The 21,373-nt window shown below is 47.1% G+C and overlaps 1 protein-coding gene across 1 annotated transcript; it reads left to right on the plus strand.

Annotated features, from left to right (window-relative positions):
• Window positions 1–8,572: 8,572 nt before the first annotated feature.
• Tubb6 (tubulin beta 6 class V) lies at window positions 8,573–21,022 on the plus strand. The gene is made up of 4 exons (XM_008834699.3): window positions 8,573–8,730; window positions 9,309–9,417; window positions 10,983–11,093; window positions 19,567–21,022. The coding sequence occupies exons 1-4, from the start codon at window positions 8,674–8,676 to the stop codon at window positions 20,631–20,633; spliced, it is 1,344 nt and encodes a 447-aa protein (XP_008832921.1). The 5' UTR covers window positions 8,573–8,673; the 3' UTR covers window positions 20,634–21,022.
• Window positions 21,023–21,373: the final 351 nt, after the last annotated feature.

Here is a 21,373-nt window from a genome sequence, read left to right on the forward strand (position 1 = left end):
ATATTAGAGGATAGTTTTCAAGAGTTGATTGCCTCCTTGCATTGTGGGATCCGGGCATTGAACTTAGGTTATGCAGTAAGTGCTTTTACCTGCTGAATCATCTTACCAGCCCTCAATCTGGTCTGGTCTTGCTCTCCTGATGAGGAGAGTCAGTACCCCAAAGGGGAGTGCTTGCTGGGGCCTGTGGAGTGTGGGTTCCCGGCCTTTTCCCTGCATCTTTTAGGGAACTGGGCTTCCACCCTGGTGAATGAAACTACCAGGAACAGTCTCCATAAAGATGTGAGCTGTTTTGGTCAGACTTTTCTATCATACCAAAGCAGTTATACAGAAGAGGATACCAGCAGGACTTGAAGAGACAGGGTCGGCCTCTCTTTCCACTAGATTTCCTTCTCAGTGACATCTCAAGCCTCCCCCATACCCAGAGCAGGGTGTAACACCATGATTCACATACCCCAGAGGTCTGCTGGCCGTGCCCTTCTCTACATAGGAATAGAAAGCCCAGTCTTCCTCGAAGGATTCCAGGCATCCAGATCAGATGGGAGTGGGAGTTATGGTGGGGTGGGAAGGTCTCCTTTCTCCACAGGTAACTCTCAGCCTGAGATTCTGCCAAACCCTTATGCCAACAGTGCTGATCCTTTTCTGGACTAAGGACTGATATCGACCTAAATCCTCACAACCACACCACTAGACCCAAAAATTCCACCTCTAAGAACCAGTCCTCAATTCCAAATTCAAAAAATACCTTGTGCGTGAAGATGTTTGTTGAAGCATTATAGTGTTTCTAGTAGAACATTAGAAACACTCGAAATGTCCACACATAAAATAAACATGAGGGCCTGCAAGATGGCCAAGAAAAGATGCTTGCCCAAGACTGACAACCTGACTTTGATCCCTGGAACTCACATAAATGTAGAAAGAGGAAAAGGATTCTACAAGTTGTCTTCTGACCTCCACACACTCTCTGTGGCATGTACACACATGTGCGCATACACACACACACACAAATGATAATAGTAGTAGTAATAATTATTATTAATAATAGTTAAAAGTTAAACACAAGCTTGAACTTGAGATATAGTTCAATTGTAGAGTCCTTGCCTAACATGTAAAAAAACTCTAGGTTCAATTTCTAGTAACACACATACACACACACACACACACACACACACACACACACATCTCGAGGTAAAGTCACTACTTACTTCTTCTTTTCACCATAAATCACTGGATTGGAATATTCCAGAACTCAGCCTTACTGGGCTCCTTCCTGTCTGGGTTTCTGTCCCTCCCTGTTCCACAGCTCCTGCTTCATTCCAGACCCATGCACTGTGTGTGTGTGTGTGTGTGTGTGTGTGTGTGTGTGTTAAAGAATAAGGCCCCATGAAGGCCCCACCATCTTCTTGAAGAGTGTGGCAAGGGAGCTAGTGCAGCAGAGAACATCTGGGCCTAAGAGTCTTCACAACAATGTATCACACAGGGAGAAACTGAGGCTCAGAGGTTGTATAGCTAATTAGGGGGTTCCTTGGGGACTAATCTCTGTATTCTGTCACCTCCACTCTTCCTATAGCCTGCAGTTAAGTTTGGGAAAAGGCACGGATGGGCGCCGTTCCATCACATAGATATTGAGTCATGTTGGTCACAAACTGGATTTGCTGCAACCTAACTCTATGCATAGATATTTGCCATGTGACTTTCCTGGGGAAGATGCACAGAGATGTCTACTCAATCCATATAGGACACCCACAGACCAAAGAAACAATTTCACCCAAGTCCAGTTTGGTGAGCCAGAGAGTTTACTGGGGTTACTTAGAGGAGCAAGGGTAACTCTCAGGCAACTTTATCATCAAAAAGCCCTACGCCAGCATGGCGATAATGCAGAAAAGCTACATCACCAAGAAGTCCCACTCCAGTCAACCTTTGTACAGCATGCATCAGCACTGCCCCAAGACCATCTGCAGGGAGGCAGGAGGGAGAAAGTGACTGGAATCTCAGGTGAGGGTCCAATGACCCCATTCCCACTACAAAAGCATGTTAATAGTCCTGATCTTGTAAAGGTGGAGCTGCTCTAATCCAAGATGGCAACAGCTATACCGTGTCCAAAGAACAGAGCTCCACCACATTATTATTCCTCATCATGTACTTCAAGGATGTGTTCTCTGCTTTCTTAGAAGTAGACAGAAGTGGGACTTAGCGGGGGGTGGGGGTGAGCACAGCACACAAAGTTGCAGCTGGAGGAATAAGGTCAAGAGGGTGATTGTGTAAATGCTGACTAGGTAGCAAGAGGGTATTGCATTCTTGAAAATTGCTGAGATTTTAAGTGCACTTCCCCCTGACATAACATGCGTTAATTAGCTTGACGCAGTCATTTAATGATGTATCCCATATATCCAAGACAATGCGTCATACATGATAAATATGTATATACATTTTTTTCACTTAAAAATTTTTTTTGGTCTTTTTGAGACAGGGTCTCCCTGTAGCCCCAGCTGTCCTGGAACTCAATATGTAGACCAGGCTAGCCTTGAACTCATAGAGCTCCGCCTGCCTCTGCCTCCCAAGTGCTGGGATTAAAGGCGTGTACCACCACACCCGGCTTAAGTGATTTTTTAAGAAACTAAAATTCTTTGATATCAAATCCTTTAAATAGAATTGACAGACTAAAAGCACAGCTCGGCAGTAGCACTTGCTCAGCACACTTGGGCTCCTGGTTTCATCCTCTGCATTGCAAAAGATAAAGCAAAAATGCAAGAAAGAGCTGGGTATGGTGATGCATGGGTGTAATCTCAGCACTCAGGAAGCCGGGGCAGGGGGCTCTTGAGTTTGAGGCCAGACTCAGAATGGGTGAATCAAGAATGAATTAATAATATACTCAGATGACATGTATGAAATACCACAATGGGCTGTGGCATTTGGAGGGGAGCTGCATCCATTGAGTGACTTTGTTTAAGCTTGAGCAGGTGTCCATTAATCACAGGATGTGAGGGGGAGGGATTCCAAGGTCATCTGGCCTTACAGGGTAATGAGGAAACTGGTTTTATCTAAACCCAGAGCTTCCAGAATCCAGGATTTAAGGTACCACAAAGTTCCTAGTTCATTTCCTCTAACAGAATTCTTCACATGAGACTTCCTCTGGTGCTTTGGGAATTCAGGAATTCCAGAAAAACAGAAATATTTTCTAATTAGACTTCCCAAGTCTGTCAGGACTCATACTCTGTGTAAGGACTCACAGGTGTCTCATACACACTTGAATGGAACACGTGTGTACACAGGGCCTTGTTTGTCTCCAACTCTATGCAGAAGTATTCTGAGGGGGAATGTGCATAGGTGTGGCTCATTCCCTGAGCAAATAAACCCAAACATGGAGCTCATGGGTGTAGGGTAAGGGGTGTGTGTGCCTCTTGCCCTCAGCTGTACAGTGCAGCCCCTCTGTCCTCCCTGGTTAATAGCACAGTAGGATAACAATGAATGGTTGACAATAATGTACCAGGCCCTAGGTTTGATTCCTAGCACTCATACAATAGGAAGATTATTTTGCTTTTTTCTAGAAATGTATGTATTACATTGAATTACATATATATTCAAGTAAAAAAAGTATGAAAACCACTGAGACTAATCTTTATAAAAGAGCTTTGTTGTTGCATTCCCACCACACCCCCACCACCTTTGAATCTTTCTTTTTATCTCTTTTCTCCCAGTCTGCCAGGATCCTCTTACCCATGCCAACTTCTCCAGGTCCTCCGACCACAACCTCATTGAGTTAGATAAATTTTCTTCTTACTCATTCTCAGAGCAAGCCTAGTGTTACATGACTGAATGTTTTATCAGAGAGAAGGATCCCCTTCTCCATTATTTCTTTAGCCCAGAACATCATTGGCAAAGGTCAAGGCATCATGACTGTGTGCAAGAACTTGCCTAGAACCAGAGAACCTGTTCAGAATGGTCCAAGAGTTGTCAGCCACTGCCTTTGTCCATAGAGGAGATGGGTCCTGCTCAGGGTCTGAGACTGAGCCTGACTGGTAGAAGTCAGTGGACATCTCAGGCACGGCACATAAAAGCGCAGGATGGGAGTACATGTGCAGGATAGGAGTGCACGCACCATTTCAAAGATACATCAAAATGCTCCTGTTGCCCGTGCCTCACTGGGCAACTTCTCATATGCTAACAGTCAGGATCATCATGACTGGAATTTTCAGTCATTACCAATGCTCCCTAAATAAGAAACTCCATCACTAACACCTCTTAAAGTACCATTCTGACCACCTCCATGTTCCCCCTCCTCCATATGACAGCCACCATCTTCTCCCTACAACCGCTCTGCATTTCTATCTCTTTCATAGTTCCAATCTGTTCATGCATGTGATCCATCTTTTCTAATAGATCTTCAGCATGTAAATAATGGTAGGTTAAGGTTCCTGTAAGATAATTGCAACATTTGACCACAACTGCTTCCAGTTCTTTTGATCACTTTCCCTATTAATGTTGGGTTGGCTTTTTGTTTTGTTTCATGTATATGTATGATATGTGTGTATGATGTCTGTGCATGTGTGTATGCATATGTTCATGTGTGTGAGTTGCAGGTGTGCCCATGTGTGCCATGGTGCATGTGCATACGACCTTTCACATTGGTTCTTACCCTCCACCTTGTTTGAGACAAGATCCCTTTGTTGTTCGGTGCTGGGTTTGCCAGACAAGCTGGCTCAGAGCTTCCAGGGTTGTTCTGTCTCTGCCTCCCATTTCATCATAGAGCACTGGGGATTACAGACATTACTGTGCCTGGGTTCTGGGGACTCAAACTCAAGTCCCGTGCATGCACTGCAAGTGCTTTACTCACTGAACTGTCTCCCCAGTCCACTGAGTCAGCTTCTCAGCTTTTGAGTTTGGTTTTTTTCCTTGCCTTTCCCTATAACTTCTGCAGAGAAAGCCAGCAGGTATTGAGGCCAGTGATATCAGTGCCCTGGAAAGGGCATGCGTCTTGTTTTAATGTGGGTACTGTAGTTAATCTGTCCACTTATCACTGAGCACCACGGCCTTTATTCAAATCCTTCAGCATGATTTGATTGTCAATATCACCATGTCCTACCTGTGAACTCTAGGCTGTCTGCTTTTGCTTTTGGAATTTTTTGGGTATCTTTTTTGTTTGTTTGTTTTTGAGACAGGGTCTCACCATGTAGCCTTGACTGGCCTGGAAGTTGGTATGTATACCAAGATGGCCTCAAACTCAGAGATACAAATGCTTTTGCCTCTTGAGTGTTGGGATTAAAGGCATGCCCCACCATGCCTGACCCAATAAAAATACTTTTAAAAATATTTAATTTATTATTTTTATTTTATGTGTATGAGATATGTGCATGTAGATAGGTACACCCATGTTATGCAATACCCAAGAAGGTCAGAAGAGGGTCTTAGATCCCCTGGAACTGTAGTTAGGATGGTTGTTAGCCACCATGTGGGTACTGGGAATCAAATCCAGGTCCTCTGCAAGAGCAGCTGGTGTTCTTTACTGCTGAGCTCTCTCCAGCCCCAGAAAATACTTTTTTTTTTTTTTTGGTCTTTTTGAGACAGGATCTCCCTGTAGCCCCAGCTGGCCTGGAACTCACTATGTAGACCAGGCTGGCCTCGAACTCACAGAGATCTGCCTGCCTCTGCCTCCCAAGTGCTGGGTCTAAAGGTATGTACCACCACGCCTGGCTGGCTATGTATGTTTTAAGACAGGAAAAGGAAAAGCACAATGACTTTTTGTAACTCGTAAACATTTAGACAAGCCTTGTAGACCCCCATGTGTATTCTCACTTGCCCCACCTCAGTATTAGAGGCAGGCCTCAGACCTGGGATAGAATCCTTTCATTCCATAGTCGCAAGATGATGAAGGTCTAAGCTGAGCTCCATTTTTCACATCTGCTAGAGTCCCTATCTAGAATCATGATAGCGCCATATATTCTGTACAAATATCCAGCAATATGCTTTACTGTCTTCTTACCCTCTGCCACCACAGTGTAGTAAGCAGGCCAATGGGCCTCTAGAAATTTCTGTAGGTCACCTTGTCCCTTTTAAAATCCAGGTTACAGTGGAGCTCCTGAAACCAACCCTGGCTCCCACTTTCCAGAACAACTAGAAACTGCAGGCTCAGATCACAGCCCCGGGACCACATTGTAGAGGTAGCTACCTCAGCAAACCACAGAAACCTCTGAAGAGTGAATACTGTGCTTTAAACTACTTAAGTGGCCCAAGCTGAAGGACAGCCCCCCCCCCCCCCCCCCGCCAGGACTGTACAGATCCTCCATGGCTACCTCCCACACTAGACTCAGCTATAGGCAGATGGGAAAAGTAGCATTTACTTGGAGTCAGTAATTACACTGAGTGAGGACATCAGGAGCCTAAAATGAGAGTGTTGAATGCCCTGCAGTGGGAACTGGGTAAGCTCAGGCTCACAGTTTCGAGGGGCCTGGGTAAGGCTATGGCCTCCTCCCTGCTTCCCTGGGAGATCTAAGGACCATGAGAAGGGAGGGGAACAGCACTAGGGTAGGGAGACTGATAAAGTGCGTAAAACAATACCCAGATTTGGAAACATTTGAAAAGTTCCAGAAGAAAACAAGTTCTTAGATGTCTTTCACCCCTTTTCAAAGACACACACACACACACACACACACACACACACACACACACACACAATTAGCATTTTCTCTCTCTTTTTCTTCTTTTATTTTTTGAGATAGGGTCTCATGTAACCCAGGCTGGCTTAAAGCCTGATATGTAGCCTAGGATGACCTTAAACTCCTGTGTGCTGGGATTACAGGGATGTATTACCACACCATTATATAGTGTTGGGAATTCAACCTATGGCTTCTTGCATACAGGCAAGCACTCTAACAATAGCCCCAGCCCCACGTTAGGATTTTTTCAAAGTTTTCATACATCTAAAAAGAAACCATTGGTGCAAATTACAGATCCTAGCTGCTTCCTCATTGTGTGGCATTCTGCTGGGCCTGGGGTCAGAGAATACAGGAAGTTTCTAGATTTCCCTGACAGGAAGCACTCTTGTGAGGAAACCTGGGTGTCCTTGGTAAATACATAAGCTACAATTGCCAAATAATCCTAGCATTTCAGACCCTGTTGACGGTCCCCAGGATAAGCCTTCTGTTTTACAGGTGAGTAAAAGGAAGGCCAGAGAAGTGAAGTGTGTTACCACAGAACAGACTGGAACTGAACAAGGACTGAAAAGCAAGTCACCTCCAGTCATCATCCTGGCTCATTCTTCTCTACCTGTGTTCCTATGGATGCTCTGAGTTTTATCTGCTGGTATTTCCCCCGCTAGACTTGTGACAGCCTTCCCAGATGGGCCTCCCATGGGATTCCAGAGAATTCTAGGTGTCCTGGTGGCAGGACATGCCTACCATCGCCATTGGTGGCCAGTCTTTAAGGGAAAGTGAGGGCATCTAAGAAGGAGGGTAGGAAACCCAGTGACAAGCTGGAGGGGCTGGGGACAGGCTCCCAGGATGGAATACCCAACAAACACTGGCAAAGTCAACATCTGAGGTCAAGGATACAGATACTCAGGAGCCACATCATACCAGAAATGTGAGGTCTTCAGCACAGCAGGTTGTCTCCTTCCTGAGGGAGAGCTCCCTGCATCTTCTGATACTACCCTCCCTTGCTTCTGAGGCTAGAAAGACAAGTTCTGTATGCCTGGTTTCCTCCCCTACCTCTCCCTCCTCCAGCACCCCACCTGTCCAGTGAGTGACCCTATGTCAAGGCTGGAAACAATTTTTTTTGTTTGTTTTTGGCTTTTTAAAAAATATCTTATTTATTTTTATTTTATGTGTATGAGTGTATTGCCTGCATGTACGTGAGTGCACCCGTGTCAGGGGGTCAGAAGAGAACTTCGGATTTCCCTGGAACTGGAGTTAAAGACGGTTCGTAGCCGCCATGTGGGCGCTGGGAATAGAACCCGGGTCCTCTGCAAGAGCAGTGCTCTTAATCGCTGAGCCATCTCTCCAGCCCCTTGTTTTGTTTTTTTAAAGAGGGAGTTAGGGATGGGGGTGAGCCCAGCTGAAACCGGCAGTCGCTTTCCAATGTTCATTAGGAATGGGAGGCTGCGTGGATGAGGGTGCTCATATTCAAATATAGCTGCGGAGTTTCTTTATGGATGGTATGGAGAGGCCGGCAGAGACGTGCAACTTAAGAACCCGATTCAAAGTCGCGTCCCAAAAGCCGTCTCTACCGGCTGAACTGCGTGCGGGTGGTTCTCCCGGCGCTCCCTAAGCGCCTTGTAGCCAACCCAGGGGCCTCAGACGGCAGGTGACCAGCATCCTGGGTTCCAGTTTCCTCCAGGGACAAACAGCACCGAGAGACAGCAAAGTGTCTTGGAACCGGAGCCTTGATCCTTTCCTTTGCCTCCCCGCTCCGGAGTCCCCTCCGGCCCACCCTCCCTGGCCTGGCACAGGAGCCGGGATCCCTCAGCTGTTGGTTCTTCCCTGAGAACCACAAGCCGGGTGAAGCGCAACCCCTCGGTCCTAGGGACAAGGGCGGGGACGGTGGGAGGGGTGGGGCAGCCGGCTGCCATAGGCTGGGTCGGCGAGGGCGGAGGGCCGAGCAGTGGACCATCCCCGGGGCGCGGGGCCGGCGCAGTCAAGCCGCTGTCGGGAGAGCCAGAGCCCGACCGCAGACGCGCCCACCATGAGGGAGATTGTGCACATCCAGGCGGGCCAGTGTGGGAACCAGATCGGCACCAAGGTGGGCCGGGGCGCGCGCTCGGGTGGGCAGCTTGCGGCGCTGGCCTCGGAAGACCCCGCCTTGGTCCTCAGAGTCTGGGACTGCCCGGCGCGCGTCCTGGGTAGTAAGCCCGAGACAGCCGGCCCCGGAGAGTCACGGACCCCAGCGGCCGGTCCAGGGGATCAGACCCCGGAGAACCGGTTCGGAGAGCTGGTCCTGGAGAGTGGGCCTTGGGTCCCAGCGGGCGGTCCAGGGGGTCAGACCCGGGAGAAAAGGCTCCGGAGAGTTGGTCCTGGAGTGGACCCGGGGTGCCAGCGGGCGGTCTAAGGGATCCCTCCCCGAGAGTGGGTCCCGGGTCTAAGGGACCCCTCCCAGAGAGTGGGCCCCGGGTCCAGGGGATCCCTCCCAGAGAGTGGGCCCCGGGTCTAAGGGATCGCTCCCCGAGAGTGGGCCCCGGGTCCAGGGGATCCCTCCCAGAGAGTGGGCCCCCCGGGTCCAGGGGATCCGGGCCCGCATCTCAGCTGGTGGCCTCAGGGTGGCGGCTGGCGGGGGCTCCCCGGGCTCCTCGATTGACTCTCCTTTCGCCGCGCCCTCGCCAGTTTTGGGAAGTGATCAGCGACGAACACGGTATCGACCCGGCCGGAGGCTACGTGGGCGACTCTGCGCTGCAGCTGGAGAGGATCAGCGTTTACTACAATGAGTCATCCTGTGAGTAGCACCCCGCCGGCCCTCTCCGCCTGCGCCGGGCCTCTGGCACCCGGCCTTTCCCCGCTGCCTCCCCGGCACGCCCGGACAGGGACCCCGCAGTCCCCACGCCCGAACCCCGGCCTTGACGCGGCAGGGGAGGCGCTCGCACCCGGGGTTTGCTCTGGGAAAAGTTCTGGCGGGATGGAACTGGAGGCCGGGCCACTCCCTCACTCCCCCTGGGGCGGGAAATAATTCAAACTGTGGGATGCCGCCTATCCCGAGGGTCTGGGTTTTTTAAAAACAGATAATCCGTTGGTGTTATGAAATCAGTTTTAGCACTCTCTGGCCATCTTTTTCTTAAGCTTTTAAAGAATGGAGCAGAATGGAATACAGAGTGGAATACACAGGGTGGAATAGAGAGTTAAAGATGCACCTTTTATTAGAAATGCGTCTTAAAGTTTGAAAAACACTCGCTCAAATGATTTTTCTGATCCCTCGCCTAAGAATACATTTCCTGGATGCTGAAACTGCAGACAGTTGTGGATTTTCAGTGGGGGAGATTCGTCAAATTCCAGACTCTGGGCAATCCAGGTTTGAGAATAATAACTTTCCTGTCCTGTCTATATAGTGAACACACATCAACACTATTTCTGCAGCAATACACACACACACACACACACACACACACACACACACACACTGCCCTGTGCAAAACAACTGTATCACAAGGAACTGAAAGAACACCTGGAAAATGACAGGCAGCTCATTACATACACATTAGATGTGTACCTAAGACACTCTTCTCAGAAGTTTGAAATCATCAGGCTTTTAGAGTCATTTCCTACCTGTCCACACAGAGCTGGGAAGCGCATTAAACATGACTCATGGGATGTGCATACACGCAGCTATGACATAGGCCTGGAATACCTATGCAGGGAGGTTCTGGGGCACTCAGGGAAACTCCAGTGTGCTCTCCACTTCCTGTTAACTCTTAGACCAGCTTGATGATATCTTTTCCTCAATCTGGGCATGTGCAAAGCCAGAAGGAATAAGGGAGCACTTTCTATTAGAGATCCTGCAAGCCCCATCCTCGCTGCTTTCTCAATTGTCATGAAATGCTACACAGGCACATTTTTTACTCAAATGAGCACATTTCTAAGGACAAAGAGCCCCTGAGATGGTACCTGGGAGTAGATGTTCAGACTGCAGCTTGGGTGCATATATGTATATGCATGGGGTTAGGGCCAAAAAACAGATGGAATGCCAGTCTGCTGCTGTAGACACTATTTTCATGCACGTAACTAGAAAAGTACGGCTGCCTAACAGGAAAAGTGTTGGGGTGAACTGGAAAATACAGTAGGCAGGAAGAAGTCAGGAGACCTGGTGTCTCACTTGGCCTCTTTGTGAACTGGTTCCTTGTCCCAAGGTTAAGATCCTGTGACTCAAAGAAAGTCACAGTGTCCTTTCTGAAGACACTGGCTCATCTCTGCCAGACATCTCTGAGCAGGTAGCACTAGCTGGGGGAAGTTGATTGTTCCAAAAACCTGGAAGTAACTCCTGTGGGTGGACTTCTTTTTCCTCTCCAGCTCAGAAGTATGTGCCCAGGGCTGCCCTGGTGGACTTGGAGCCAGGCACCATGGACAGTGTGAGGTCTGGGCCTTTCGGGCAGCTATTCCGGCCAGACAACTTCATCTTTGGTAGGTTCTATCCTTTTTAAAATTATTTTATGTTTTTTGGGGGAGGGTCTTTTTGAGATGGCATCTCCCTGTAGCCTCAGCTGGCCTGGAACTCACTATGTAGACCAGGCTGGCCTTGAACTCACAGAGATCCACCTGCCTCCTGAGTGCTGGGATTAAAGACATGCACCATCACACCCAACTAATTTATGCATTTTTATTTTATGTGTATGAGTGTTTTGTCTACATGTATGTAAGTGCCCTATGTGTGCAATGTCTACAGAGGTCAGAAAGGCCATCCAATCCTGGAACTGGAGTTACCAACCCAAGAGGTATTAGCCACCATGTGGGTCCTGAGGGCCTACACAGGTTCTCTGCAAGAGCAACCATTGTTTTTAACCACAGAGCCGTCTCTCCAACCCCATTCTTCCTTTTTTTTTTCATTGTTTCATTTTTAGTTATTTATCGTGGTGCTGCGAATTGAACCCAGGGCCTTGAACATGCTAGGCAAGAGCTATATGGTTAAATGCATTCCATGCCCCTTTGTTTGGTTTGAGATAGGTTCTTTCTTGTTAACCTAGGCTGGCCTTGAATTCACAGTCTTCCTGCCTCAGCCTCCTGAGTGCTGGGTTAATACCTTTGCCTGGTGTTTTATGCACCATGAAACACATTTTATTGACATGCTTTATTTGGCCCAACAAACCCAAGATCTTCCCATCTCCACCCCAGTGCTGGGGTTCCAGATTTATGCTGCCATACCTAACTTTTACATGCATCCCAGGGGACCCAACTTCAGTTCCTCAGGTTTTCACAGCAAGTACTTTACCCACTGAGTTATCTTTGTAGCTTGTTTGTTTGTGTATTTTCACTATATATATTATAAACCACCATATTCCATGTTAATGTGCAATTTTTAAGGTCTATAGTTTTTAATAGCTACCTAATGTGTAATTCTTAAGTTTATAATGGCCAATAATCAATAATTATTTGATAGGAAAGCAATTTTGCTCCAAGAAAGAATACTGTAATGAAGGGCTGGGAAGATGGTTCCAGTCAGTAAAGTGCTTGCTGTATAAGCATGAGGGTCTGAACTGGGACCCCACTTCAGCATGCAGGCCATTGAACCCAGTGCTGGGGAGGTGGAGATAGGCAAATACCTGGGGCTTAGCCAGCCAGCCAGCCTCAACAAATAGGTGAGCTCCAGGTTCAGTGAGAGACACTACCTCAAAGTACAAGGTGGAGAGAGATTGAGGAAGATGCCAGACATTGGTCTCTGGCCTCTACACGTCACACACACATACACAAATACCCACAAAGAACACTGTAATGAGATGGGAGAGTGATGTCTACCTGTAATCCCAGCACTTGGGATATGGGGGCAGAAGATTAAAGAGTTTGAAGCCAGTCTGGGCTAGGCTCTGTGAGACCCTGTCTCAAACAAACTAAAGACTATTCTAAGGACTGAAGCTATGGCTCAGTGGTTAAGAGCACTTGCCGCTCAATCATGAAGACTGGAGTTCAAATCTTAGCACCCACATAACAAGTCCAGCATCTATGGACACTTACAACCCCAGCTCCAAGGTGTGCTGAGACCGGAGGATTTCTGGGGTTTGCTGGCTTCTATTCCAGAGAAAAAAACACAAGTCCTAGGTTCAGAGAAAGAGACCCTGCCTCAAAAGAAGGGGTGGAAAGTGATAGAGGAGGACACCGACATGCTCCTTTGCACTTATACACACATGTACATACATTCTCACACACAAACTCATACACAAATAAATAATTAAAAGGTTTATTTATTTGCTTACTTTTTATTTTTTTGTTTTTTATTTTATGTGTATGAATGTATTGCCTACATGTATTTAAGTGCACCAATGTCATGCAATGCCCACAGAGGTCAGAAGAGGGAATCCGATCCCCAGGAATTGGAGTTATAGACAGTTGTTAGCTGCCATGTGTGTTTGCTAGGAACTGAACCCAGGTCCTCTGCAAGAACAACAAGTGCTCTTAAATGCCGAGCCAGCTCTCCAGCCCCTGCTGGCATGTAACTCACTTTGTAGACCAGACTGGCCTCAATCTCATGGAGATCTGCCTGTCTCTGCCTTCTGAGTTCTGGGATTAAATGTGTATACCACCATACTGGGCAAATAAACCTTTTTAAAAAATAATACTGAACATCTTGGCTCACAAAAGTTCTGTTTCTGACTTTGATTATAGAGTAGATACTCTAGAGTAAAATCAGACATTTATAACTTTTTATTATCATTGATCATGGCCTTTCCAATTGGATTAATCACACCACAGCACAGTTTTAATTCTGCCCTTGCCTGCAATTAAACTTTTAAAAGAAATAAGGTATCTAGGTACTTATTCTAGAAGGGACTTAGCACTTTGAGAACTGCTTTATCAGGCCGGGGCTGGGGCTCAATTGTACAGCACTTGCCTCATATATAGGAGGCCCTGGTTTGAGCCCCAGCACCACAAAAATAAACAAATAGAAGCGCCCGCTCTATAGGAACCACAGAAACAACTCTGAAAGCAGCCAATCTGTGTATGAAGTGTTGGTGTCAAAAAGAAAGAAGCCCACACATAGCTCATGACACTCATGCTTTTTTCTTTTTTATTGTTGCTCTTGAGACAGGGTCTCACTACATACCGCTCGATATCCTGGAACTCACTATGGAGACCAGGTTGGCCTCGAACTCACAGAGATCCACCTGCCTCTGCCTCTAGAGTGCTGGCACTAAAGGTGCAAGCCATCATACCTGGCCTCATTTTTTAAATTACTTTCTTACTTAATTAATGTGGGGGGGGTGGGGGGGTGTGCCCGCGTGTGCACGTGCGGGTGCAGGTACCTGAGGATTCCCGAAAAGGGCATTGGATCCTCTGAAGTTGGGGTTATGGTGGTTGTGGGCTGCCTGACCTGTGGATGCCAGGAACTGAACTTGGGTCCTGTAAGAGAGCAGCAAACACTCTTAATTAACCACTGGACCATATCCTCAGCTTCTTTTTTTTCAGTGCTGGGGACTGAGCTTGGCCTTAGCAAGTGCTCTACTGCCACTGAGGTGTACTCCCAACCAAATATCCCTATTTTTGGTTTAGAATATTTGAATTCTTTTGATTAATTTATTTTTTATTTTATGTGTATTGAGTGTTTTGCCTGCATGTATGTACATGCACCCATGTTGTACACTGCCTGAAGAGGCCAAAAGAAGGCCTCTGGAACTGGAGTTATGGATGGTTGTTAGCTGCTTTGTGGGTGCTGGGTCCTCTGCAGCAGTACTCTTACCTGCTGAGCCAGCTGTCTAGCCCCCACAGGATATTTAAAAAAAAAATTTTTTTTTTTTGGTCTTTTTGAGACAGGGTCTCCCTGTAGCCCCAGCTGTCCTGGATCCACTATGGAGACCAGGCTGGCCTTAAACTCATAGAGATCCACCTGCCTCTGCCTCCCGAGTGCCGGGATTAAAGGCATGCGCCACCATGCCCGGCTGATATTTTAAATTTTTAACAAGTTGTACTGACATAAACTATCCTTACTTGTAGTTTTGAGGAATGGACATTATTTTTAATTAAGAATTGTGACTTGTTTAAGACAAGCTGAGTGTGGTGGCTCATACCTGTCATCCTAGCACTCAGAAGGCTGAAACAGGGAGAGAGGAGCACTGTGGATTCAAGGCCAGCCTGATCTACATAGTGCGATTAGGGGCAACCTGAGCTACAGAATGAGACCCTTCTCAAAACAAAATTATAGCTTATTTAAAGTACTTATTTTGAGCTAGGGGTGGTGGCACATGCCTTTAATCCTAGTACTTGGGAGGCAGAGGCATATGGATCTCTGTGAGTTCAAAGCCAGCCTGGTCTACATAGTGAGCTCCAGGTCAGCTGGGGCTACAGGGAGACCCTACCTCAAAAAAAAAAAATAGATAAAATACTTATTTTGTTAGAATAATGTGTTTGTTCTGGACAGTGTAGAGGTATTCGGATTGTAGTGTTTGGCTTTTAGAAAATGTGTTTAAGTTATTCTCCAATTAATGAAGCAGACAGAATTGTCTGTGAATTAGAGCTGGCTTGTAGGGATGATTCATCCTCACTGGTTCATAGTTTTAGTTAGAGTTGGTAAATTAAAATAGACCATTGTCAGGCAGGGCTTAGTGGGAGAGTGAATGGAGGGCCCTGAATTCCCATCCCCAGCACCAAAAGACCGAATCAATAACCCTGTGTATTTCAAACTATTCAGGTATAGTTTGAAATAGTTCAAACAGCATAGTTGCAGCAGCGATATATAATTTTAAAAGTGAAAGTTACTTGCATTTGCATTCCCAGAGACACAACTGTGCTTTTTCAGAACTGCTTTTCATAATTGCTGACTGCACAGCAGTCATGCCGAGACTGTGAGAAGAAAGCTGAGCGCCAGACAAAGGTGCTTTCCTTAAAAGCCCCTTTGTGAATTTCTAACTTTCCTCCAGTCTGGAGCTAGCTGAGGAGGCAATGAGCATGGAGAGCCAGAAGGCTCACCCGCCTGAGCTGGAGGTAAACCAGTGGGAGGACGCTGAGGACACCTCGGTGTCTGCAGCCTGCCTGCCAAGTTTCAGGGTTGCAGCCTGTGTTTAACAAGCTGGAGTCACTGATTAATGCCGCGATGTATCACTGTAGATGTTCAACTTATGACCCCCAAATATTTAAGTGGGAATGTCTGTTGCTATGAGACAGTGGCAAAATATTTTTAGAAGTCACCAGCTTCCTTCTTTTTTTCAAGAGTAGAGAAAACTTTGGGGCTAATCATGCTGTCAATATGGAAGAATCTGAGTAGCTGACCTGAGCTTGAGGCAGGAGTCCGAGGCTATGTAAACCTAACAAGCAAGTTTGATTTACTAGGGTTTTGTGTCTCACCTGAAGCCATCTTCTGAGGTTTCTGCTGGCATTTTTTTTTTCTTTAAATTTGACAGGGTCTCCCTGTAAGCTCAGCTGGCCTGGAACTCACTATATGACTGGGCTGGCCTTGAACACACAGAGATCCACCTGCCTCTGCCTCCCGAGTGCTGGGATTAAATGTGTGCACCACTAAGTCTGGCTCTCTCTCTTTTTAAAAAAAAAATAATTTTAAAATTTATTATTTATTTGGGGGGGAGCATGAGTGTTTTGCCTTCATGTATGTAGCTGCAGCATGTGTGTGCAATGCCCACAGAGGTCAGAAGAGGGCATTGGATCCCCTGGAACTGGAGTTACAGATGGTTGTTAGTTGTCTTGTAGGTGCTGGGAACTGAACCTGGCATCAGTAAGAGAAGCCAGTGCTCTTAACTGCTGAGCCAGTTCTCCAGCCCCAGGTTGCTGCTATTTTAATGATTCATTCCAAGGCTATTGACAGAGAGCTCACTCCTTTTTTTGGAAAGCTGTGATGGTTCTTCACTGAGTTTCCTGTGCAAGGCTAGCCTTAAGTACCACGCTGATTCCAAGACCTCAAGAATCAAGTTGGCCCCAGGGTTTATTCTTTTCATTGCCTATTTTAGGGTTCTGCCTGGTTGCTGCCTGCTGGATTAGATTGGGAAGGATATACAAGTGTGTGTGTGTGGCGGGGCTTAGGAAGGACAAGGATCATTTTAGAATCTGCTCAGAGAAAGCAACCAGTCAGGTTTCACTGGGCAGCACAGCTGGACAGGAGGAAAGAGAACTCCATTCTTCAGAGAGAAGAGCCCCATCACAATGTTGGGCCAATGAAGATCAGAGCAAGGAAATGGCTATGGAGAGGCTGGAGGGGCTGGTGCCTGCTGGGTGTGTTGTGGTTGCGGAGCAGGTGTCTGTCCAGGCCACTGCGGAGCCACAAGGCCACTGTGTCAATGGCTTTGGTGCCTCACCAGGCCCAGTGGGGCATAGATGGCAGGAGTGAGAGACTGAGTGCCCTCCTGAGGCTGGCAGAGTCAAAGAGTGAAAAGCTGCTGTGGTCAGGCTGAGGTGGATATTCTGGAAACTTGACTCTAGTATTGAAATGTGCTTGATGTTTTCATCACAGAGTGAAAACTCAGTGCATGCATACGCTTTGTTCACACAGTGCACAAGTATGTGGTGTGAGAACAGGAAGCCCTGCACCCTAACTGATCCCCTTAGCCAGATGTGTAAATGGTTGATGTTTTCTAGGTACACTTGTCTTCCAAGTGTGGAATTGCAGGTGTGAACCACCTTGTCTTGTTTTGTAAATATTTTTCTCCCCCTGAGACTAGGTCTTGGTATATAGCCCTGGGTGGCCTGGTACTCACTATACAGACCAGGCTGGCCTTGAACTTACAGAGATCCACCTGCCTCTGCTTCCCAAGTGCCTAACCCATTGCAGATACATTTTAAAAATATTTTATTTTTATTTTATGTGTATGAGTGTTTTGATGCATGTGTATTGTATGTGCACAATATGCATGCAATTTCCCCAGAGAACAGAAGAATCCACTTGACCTGGAGTTATAGACAGTTGTTAGCCACCATGTGGGTTCTGGGAACTGAACCTAGGTCCTCTGCAAGAGCAACCAGTACTTTTAACTACCGAACCATCTCTCCAGCCCTTGCAGATACATTTTGATGGGAAATTACAGTTTTTTTGTTTGCTTCGTTTTGTTTTGTTTTGAGACAGGGTCTCACTGTGTAGCCTGGTCTGTCCTGGAATTCACTATGTAGACCAGGCTGGCTTTGAACTCAGAGATGTGCCTGCCTCTGCCTCCCAAGTGCTGGGATTAAAGGCATGTGCTACCATACTTGGCACTATTTGGCTTTTGACATATAACACAGAATACAGTCTTAAAAATTGAATGGCATAGAACATAATTCATTTTTTTTGTACAAAAGTACATAGATATTTGTAACACCTTGTAAGCATAGAAGTTAAAAACAATGGATTTCTAGGGCTGGAGCCATGGCTCAGTGGTTAAGAACATGGACTGCTCTTGTGGAAGACTTAGGTTCAGTTCCCAGCACCCACATGGCCCCTAACAATCACCTGCAACTCCAGTTCCAGAGGATCCGATGCCCTCTTCTGATCTCCTTAGAAACTGCACGACATGGGTACACTTACATAGATGCAGGCAATACACTCATACAAATAAAATAATAAATATTAAAAAACAATGAATTTCCACTTACTGAATTTCTGATTTTTATAAATTCTATTAGCTATACTTAACAGTATGTAAGATTTTTTAAAGGAACAATTAACCAAATTATTAAAATTATGTCATTTGTAACTGTTTATGAAGAATTAGAAATAGATATGCAATTTAAAAAACATTTTTCAAAGCAATGTTATGTGAAAGGCATTTTATTTAAGAGCCAAAATAGAAAAGTAAGGTGTAAATAAATATGTCTGGCAAAATGAGCCACTGTGAAAAAGAACCAGAGTAACTAGAAGGCCTTTTAATTGCTACCTGAACTCTGTTGATAAAGCACAAAAATCTTTCAGGTATGTTAGGCTCCTTCCCACAACTGGACTGGAAATAGTTTGAGAGCAGGAATCACATCTGCGATGGGCATTATCATCATTATTATTATTATTAAGTTTTACTTTTAAAAAAATTTTAAAAAGTTTTTGGAGAGATGAGATGGCTCAGCAGTTAAGAAAGCATAATGCTCTTCCAGATGACCTGAGTTCAATTCCCAGCACCCACATCAGGCGCTTCACAGCAACCTGTAACTCCAGCACTACATTCACAAGCACAAACCTACACACATACACAAATAATTAAATAATATGAAACATATTAAAAAAAAAAAGATCAGAGCCTGGCTTGGTAGCACAGGCCTGCAATCCCAGTATTAATAAGCAAAATCAGGAAGATCCTGACTTTGAGGCCCGGTGGGACTACATAAGTTTGAGATCAACCTAGGGAAACTGTCTCAAAATAAAACAAATGTATCTTAAAATTCTGTTTATAGAGTTATTGTTTGTTCACATAATGTCCTGGGATTTGGATCCAGGGTCTCTTCATGCCAAGTGCCTCTTCAAGTGAGCTAGGCCCCAGCTGTCTGGATACATAATTGACCTGTCTAAAGCTCCACTCATTGGGGCTAGAGAGATGTTCTTGCAGAGGACCTGAGTTTGGGTCCCAGCACCCACATCACAGCTAACAACCATCCCTAACCCTAGGTCTGGGGGATCTGATGCCCTCTGTGGGAGGGAGGGAGGAAGAGGGGGGGGAGGAAGGGGAAGAAGGGAAGAAAGGAGAGGAAGGGGAGGAAGGAAGGAGGGAAGGAAGGAAAGAAAGAAAGAAAGAAAGAAAGAAAGAAAGAAAGAAAGAAAGAAAGAAAGAAAAGAAAGAAAGAAAGAAAGGAGAAAGAAAAGAAAGAAAGAAAGAAAGAGAAGAAAGGAAGGCAGGCAGGCAGGCACTCATTCATCTGCCTTCCAGTTATGGTGATGGGCACCTGTTTCCTGTTTCTTGTTCCTCTGACTTGGAGTAGCCTTAGATAATCTCTTATACTGAGAAAGTGTGTTTATCGTGGGCTCCGGCGTCTTGTCTTGCAGGACAGACCGGTGCCGGGAATAACTGGGCCAAGGGCCACTACACCGAGGGCGCAGAGCTGGTGGACTCGGTGCTGGACGTGGTGCGTAAGGAGTGCGAGCACTGCGATTGTCTGCAGGGCTTCCAGCTGACGCACTCGCTGGGCGGTGGCACGGGCTCCGGCATGGGCACTCTGCTCATCAGCAAGATCCGCGAGGAGTACCCGGACCGCATCATGAACACCTTCAGCGTCATGCCGTCGCCCAAGGTGTCGGACACAGTGGTGGAGCCCTACAACGCCACCCTGTCGGTGCACCAGCTGGTGGAGAACACGGACGAGACCTATTGCATTGACAACGAGGCGCTGTATGACATCTGCTTCCGCACGCTCAAGCTGACCACGCCCACCTACGGGGACCTCAACCATCTAGTGTCGGCCACCATGAGCGGCGTCACCACATCTCTGCGCTTCCCGGGCCAGCTCAACGCCGACCTGCGCAAGCTGGCCGTGAACATGGTGCCCTTCCCGCGCCTGCACTTCTTCATGCCCGGCTTCGCCCCGCTCACAGCCCGGGGCAGCCAGCAGTACCGCGCACTGACGGTGCCCGAGCTCACCCAGCAGATGTTCGATGCCAAGAACATGATGGCCGCTTGCGACCCGCGCCACGGCCGCTACCTGACCGTGGCCACTGTCTTCCGTGGCCCCATGTCCATGAAGGAGGTGGACGAGCAGATGCTGGCCATCCAGAACAAGAATAGCAGCTACTTCGTGGAGTGGATCCCCAACAACGTCAAGGTGGCCGTGTGTGACATCCCGCCGCGGGGCCTGAAGATGGCCTCCACGTTCATCGGCAACAGCACGGCCATTCAGGAGCTGTTCAAGCGCATCTCCGAGCAGTTCTCGGCCATGTTCCGCCGCAAGGCCTTCCTGCACTGGTTCACGGGTGAGGGCATGGACGAGATGGAGTTCACCGAGGCGGAGAGCAACATGAACGACCTGGTGTCGGAGTATCAGCAGTACCAGGACGCCACGGTCAACGACGGGGAAGAGGCTTTTGAGGACGAAGATGAAGAGGAGATCAACGAATAGAGGTCCTCAGATGCTGGCGTGCTTATTTAGCCCTAATGGCAGAGGAACAGTGCCCTGGTCTAGAGTCCTCACAAACAGGCTGGACTGTTCCACAGAGTATCTGGAACACAGTGCTTTCCCTTAGCGAATTGGCCGTCCCAACAAACCAGATCAGGGAGATTTTGTCCTGGAGGTCTTAAAAGCAATTAAGGGGCCCAGATAGGGCTAAAGAAAGCAGCCTCACCTTCCATTAGGTGCCCAGCTGTTTGAGTTAGGGAAGTTAGAACCAGGATTTTGTTTCATCCCTGCTGTTGAAAACTGAAGCCACACAGTGTTGCCTTAATTGAATATGCAGTATGGAACTTTGTGATAATCTATTCATAATAAAACCCTAAACTTGGTCTCTCCCAGCTGTGTGCTTACTTGGCAGATAAGATACTTGACATGGATACAGTGGCAAGATGAGTCACTGATCTCTCTTCCAGGTCTAATTGCACCCAGGAACCATGGAAAGGCCTTTGAAGGCTTTGAGGGTAGCAGCCCTACCTTTCTTGAGCTTAGAAGTAGGGAAAGCTTAAATAAGACCTTTATCCATTTGCTTCTTTTTTCTTCAGTGCTGGGGATCAAGCCCTAGAACTCATATGTACAATTGAACATGCCCCTAGTTGCCCCCCTACCTGTTTGCAGCCACTGTTAGTGCTGCTGTGGGTTTCCCCTCTCCATTAAGTCTGTGCCTGCAGGTCTCAATCTGGCCAGAGGAA

This window comes from Nannospalax galili, unplaced genomic scaffold, assembly GCF_000622305.1.
Source record: "Nannospalax galili isolate Female #2095 unplaced genomic scaffold, S.galili_v1.0 scaffold155, whole genome shotgun sequence".
Lineage (NCBI taxonomy): Eukaryota > Metazoa > Chordata > Mammalia > Rodentia > Spalacidae > Nannospalax > Nannospalax galili.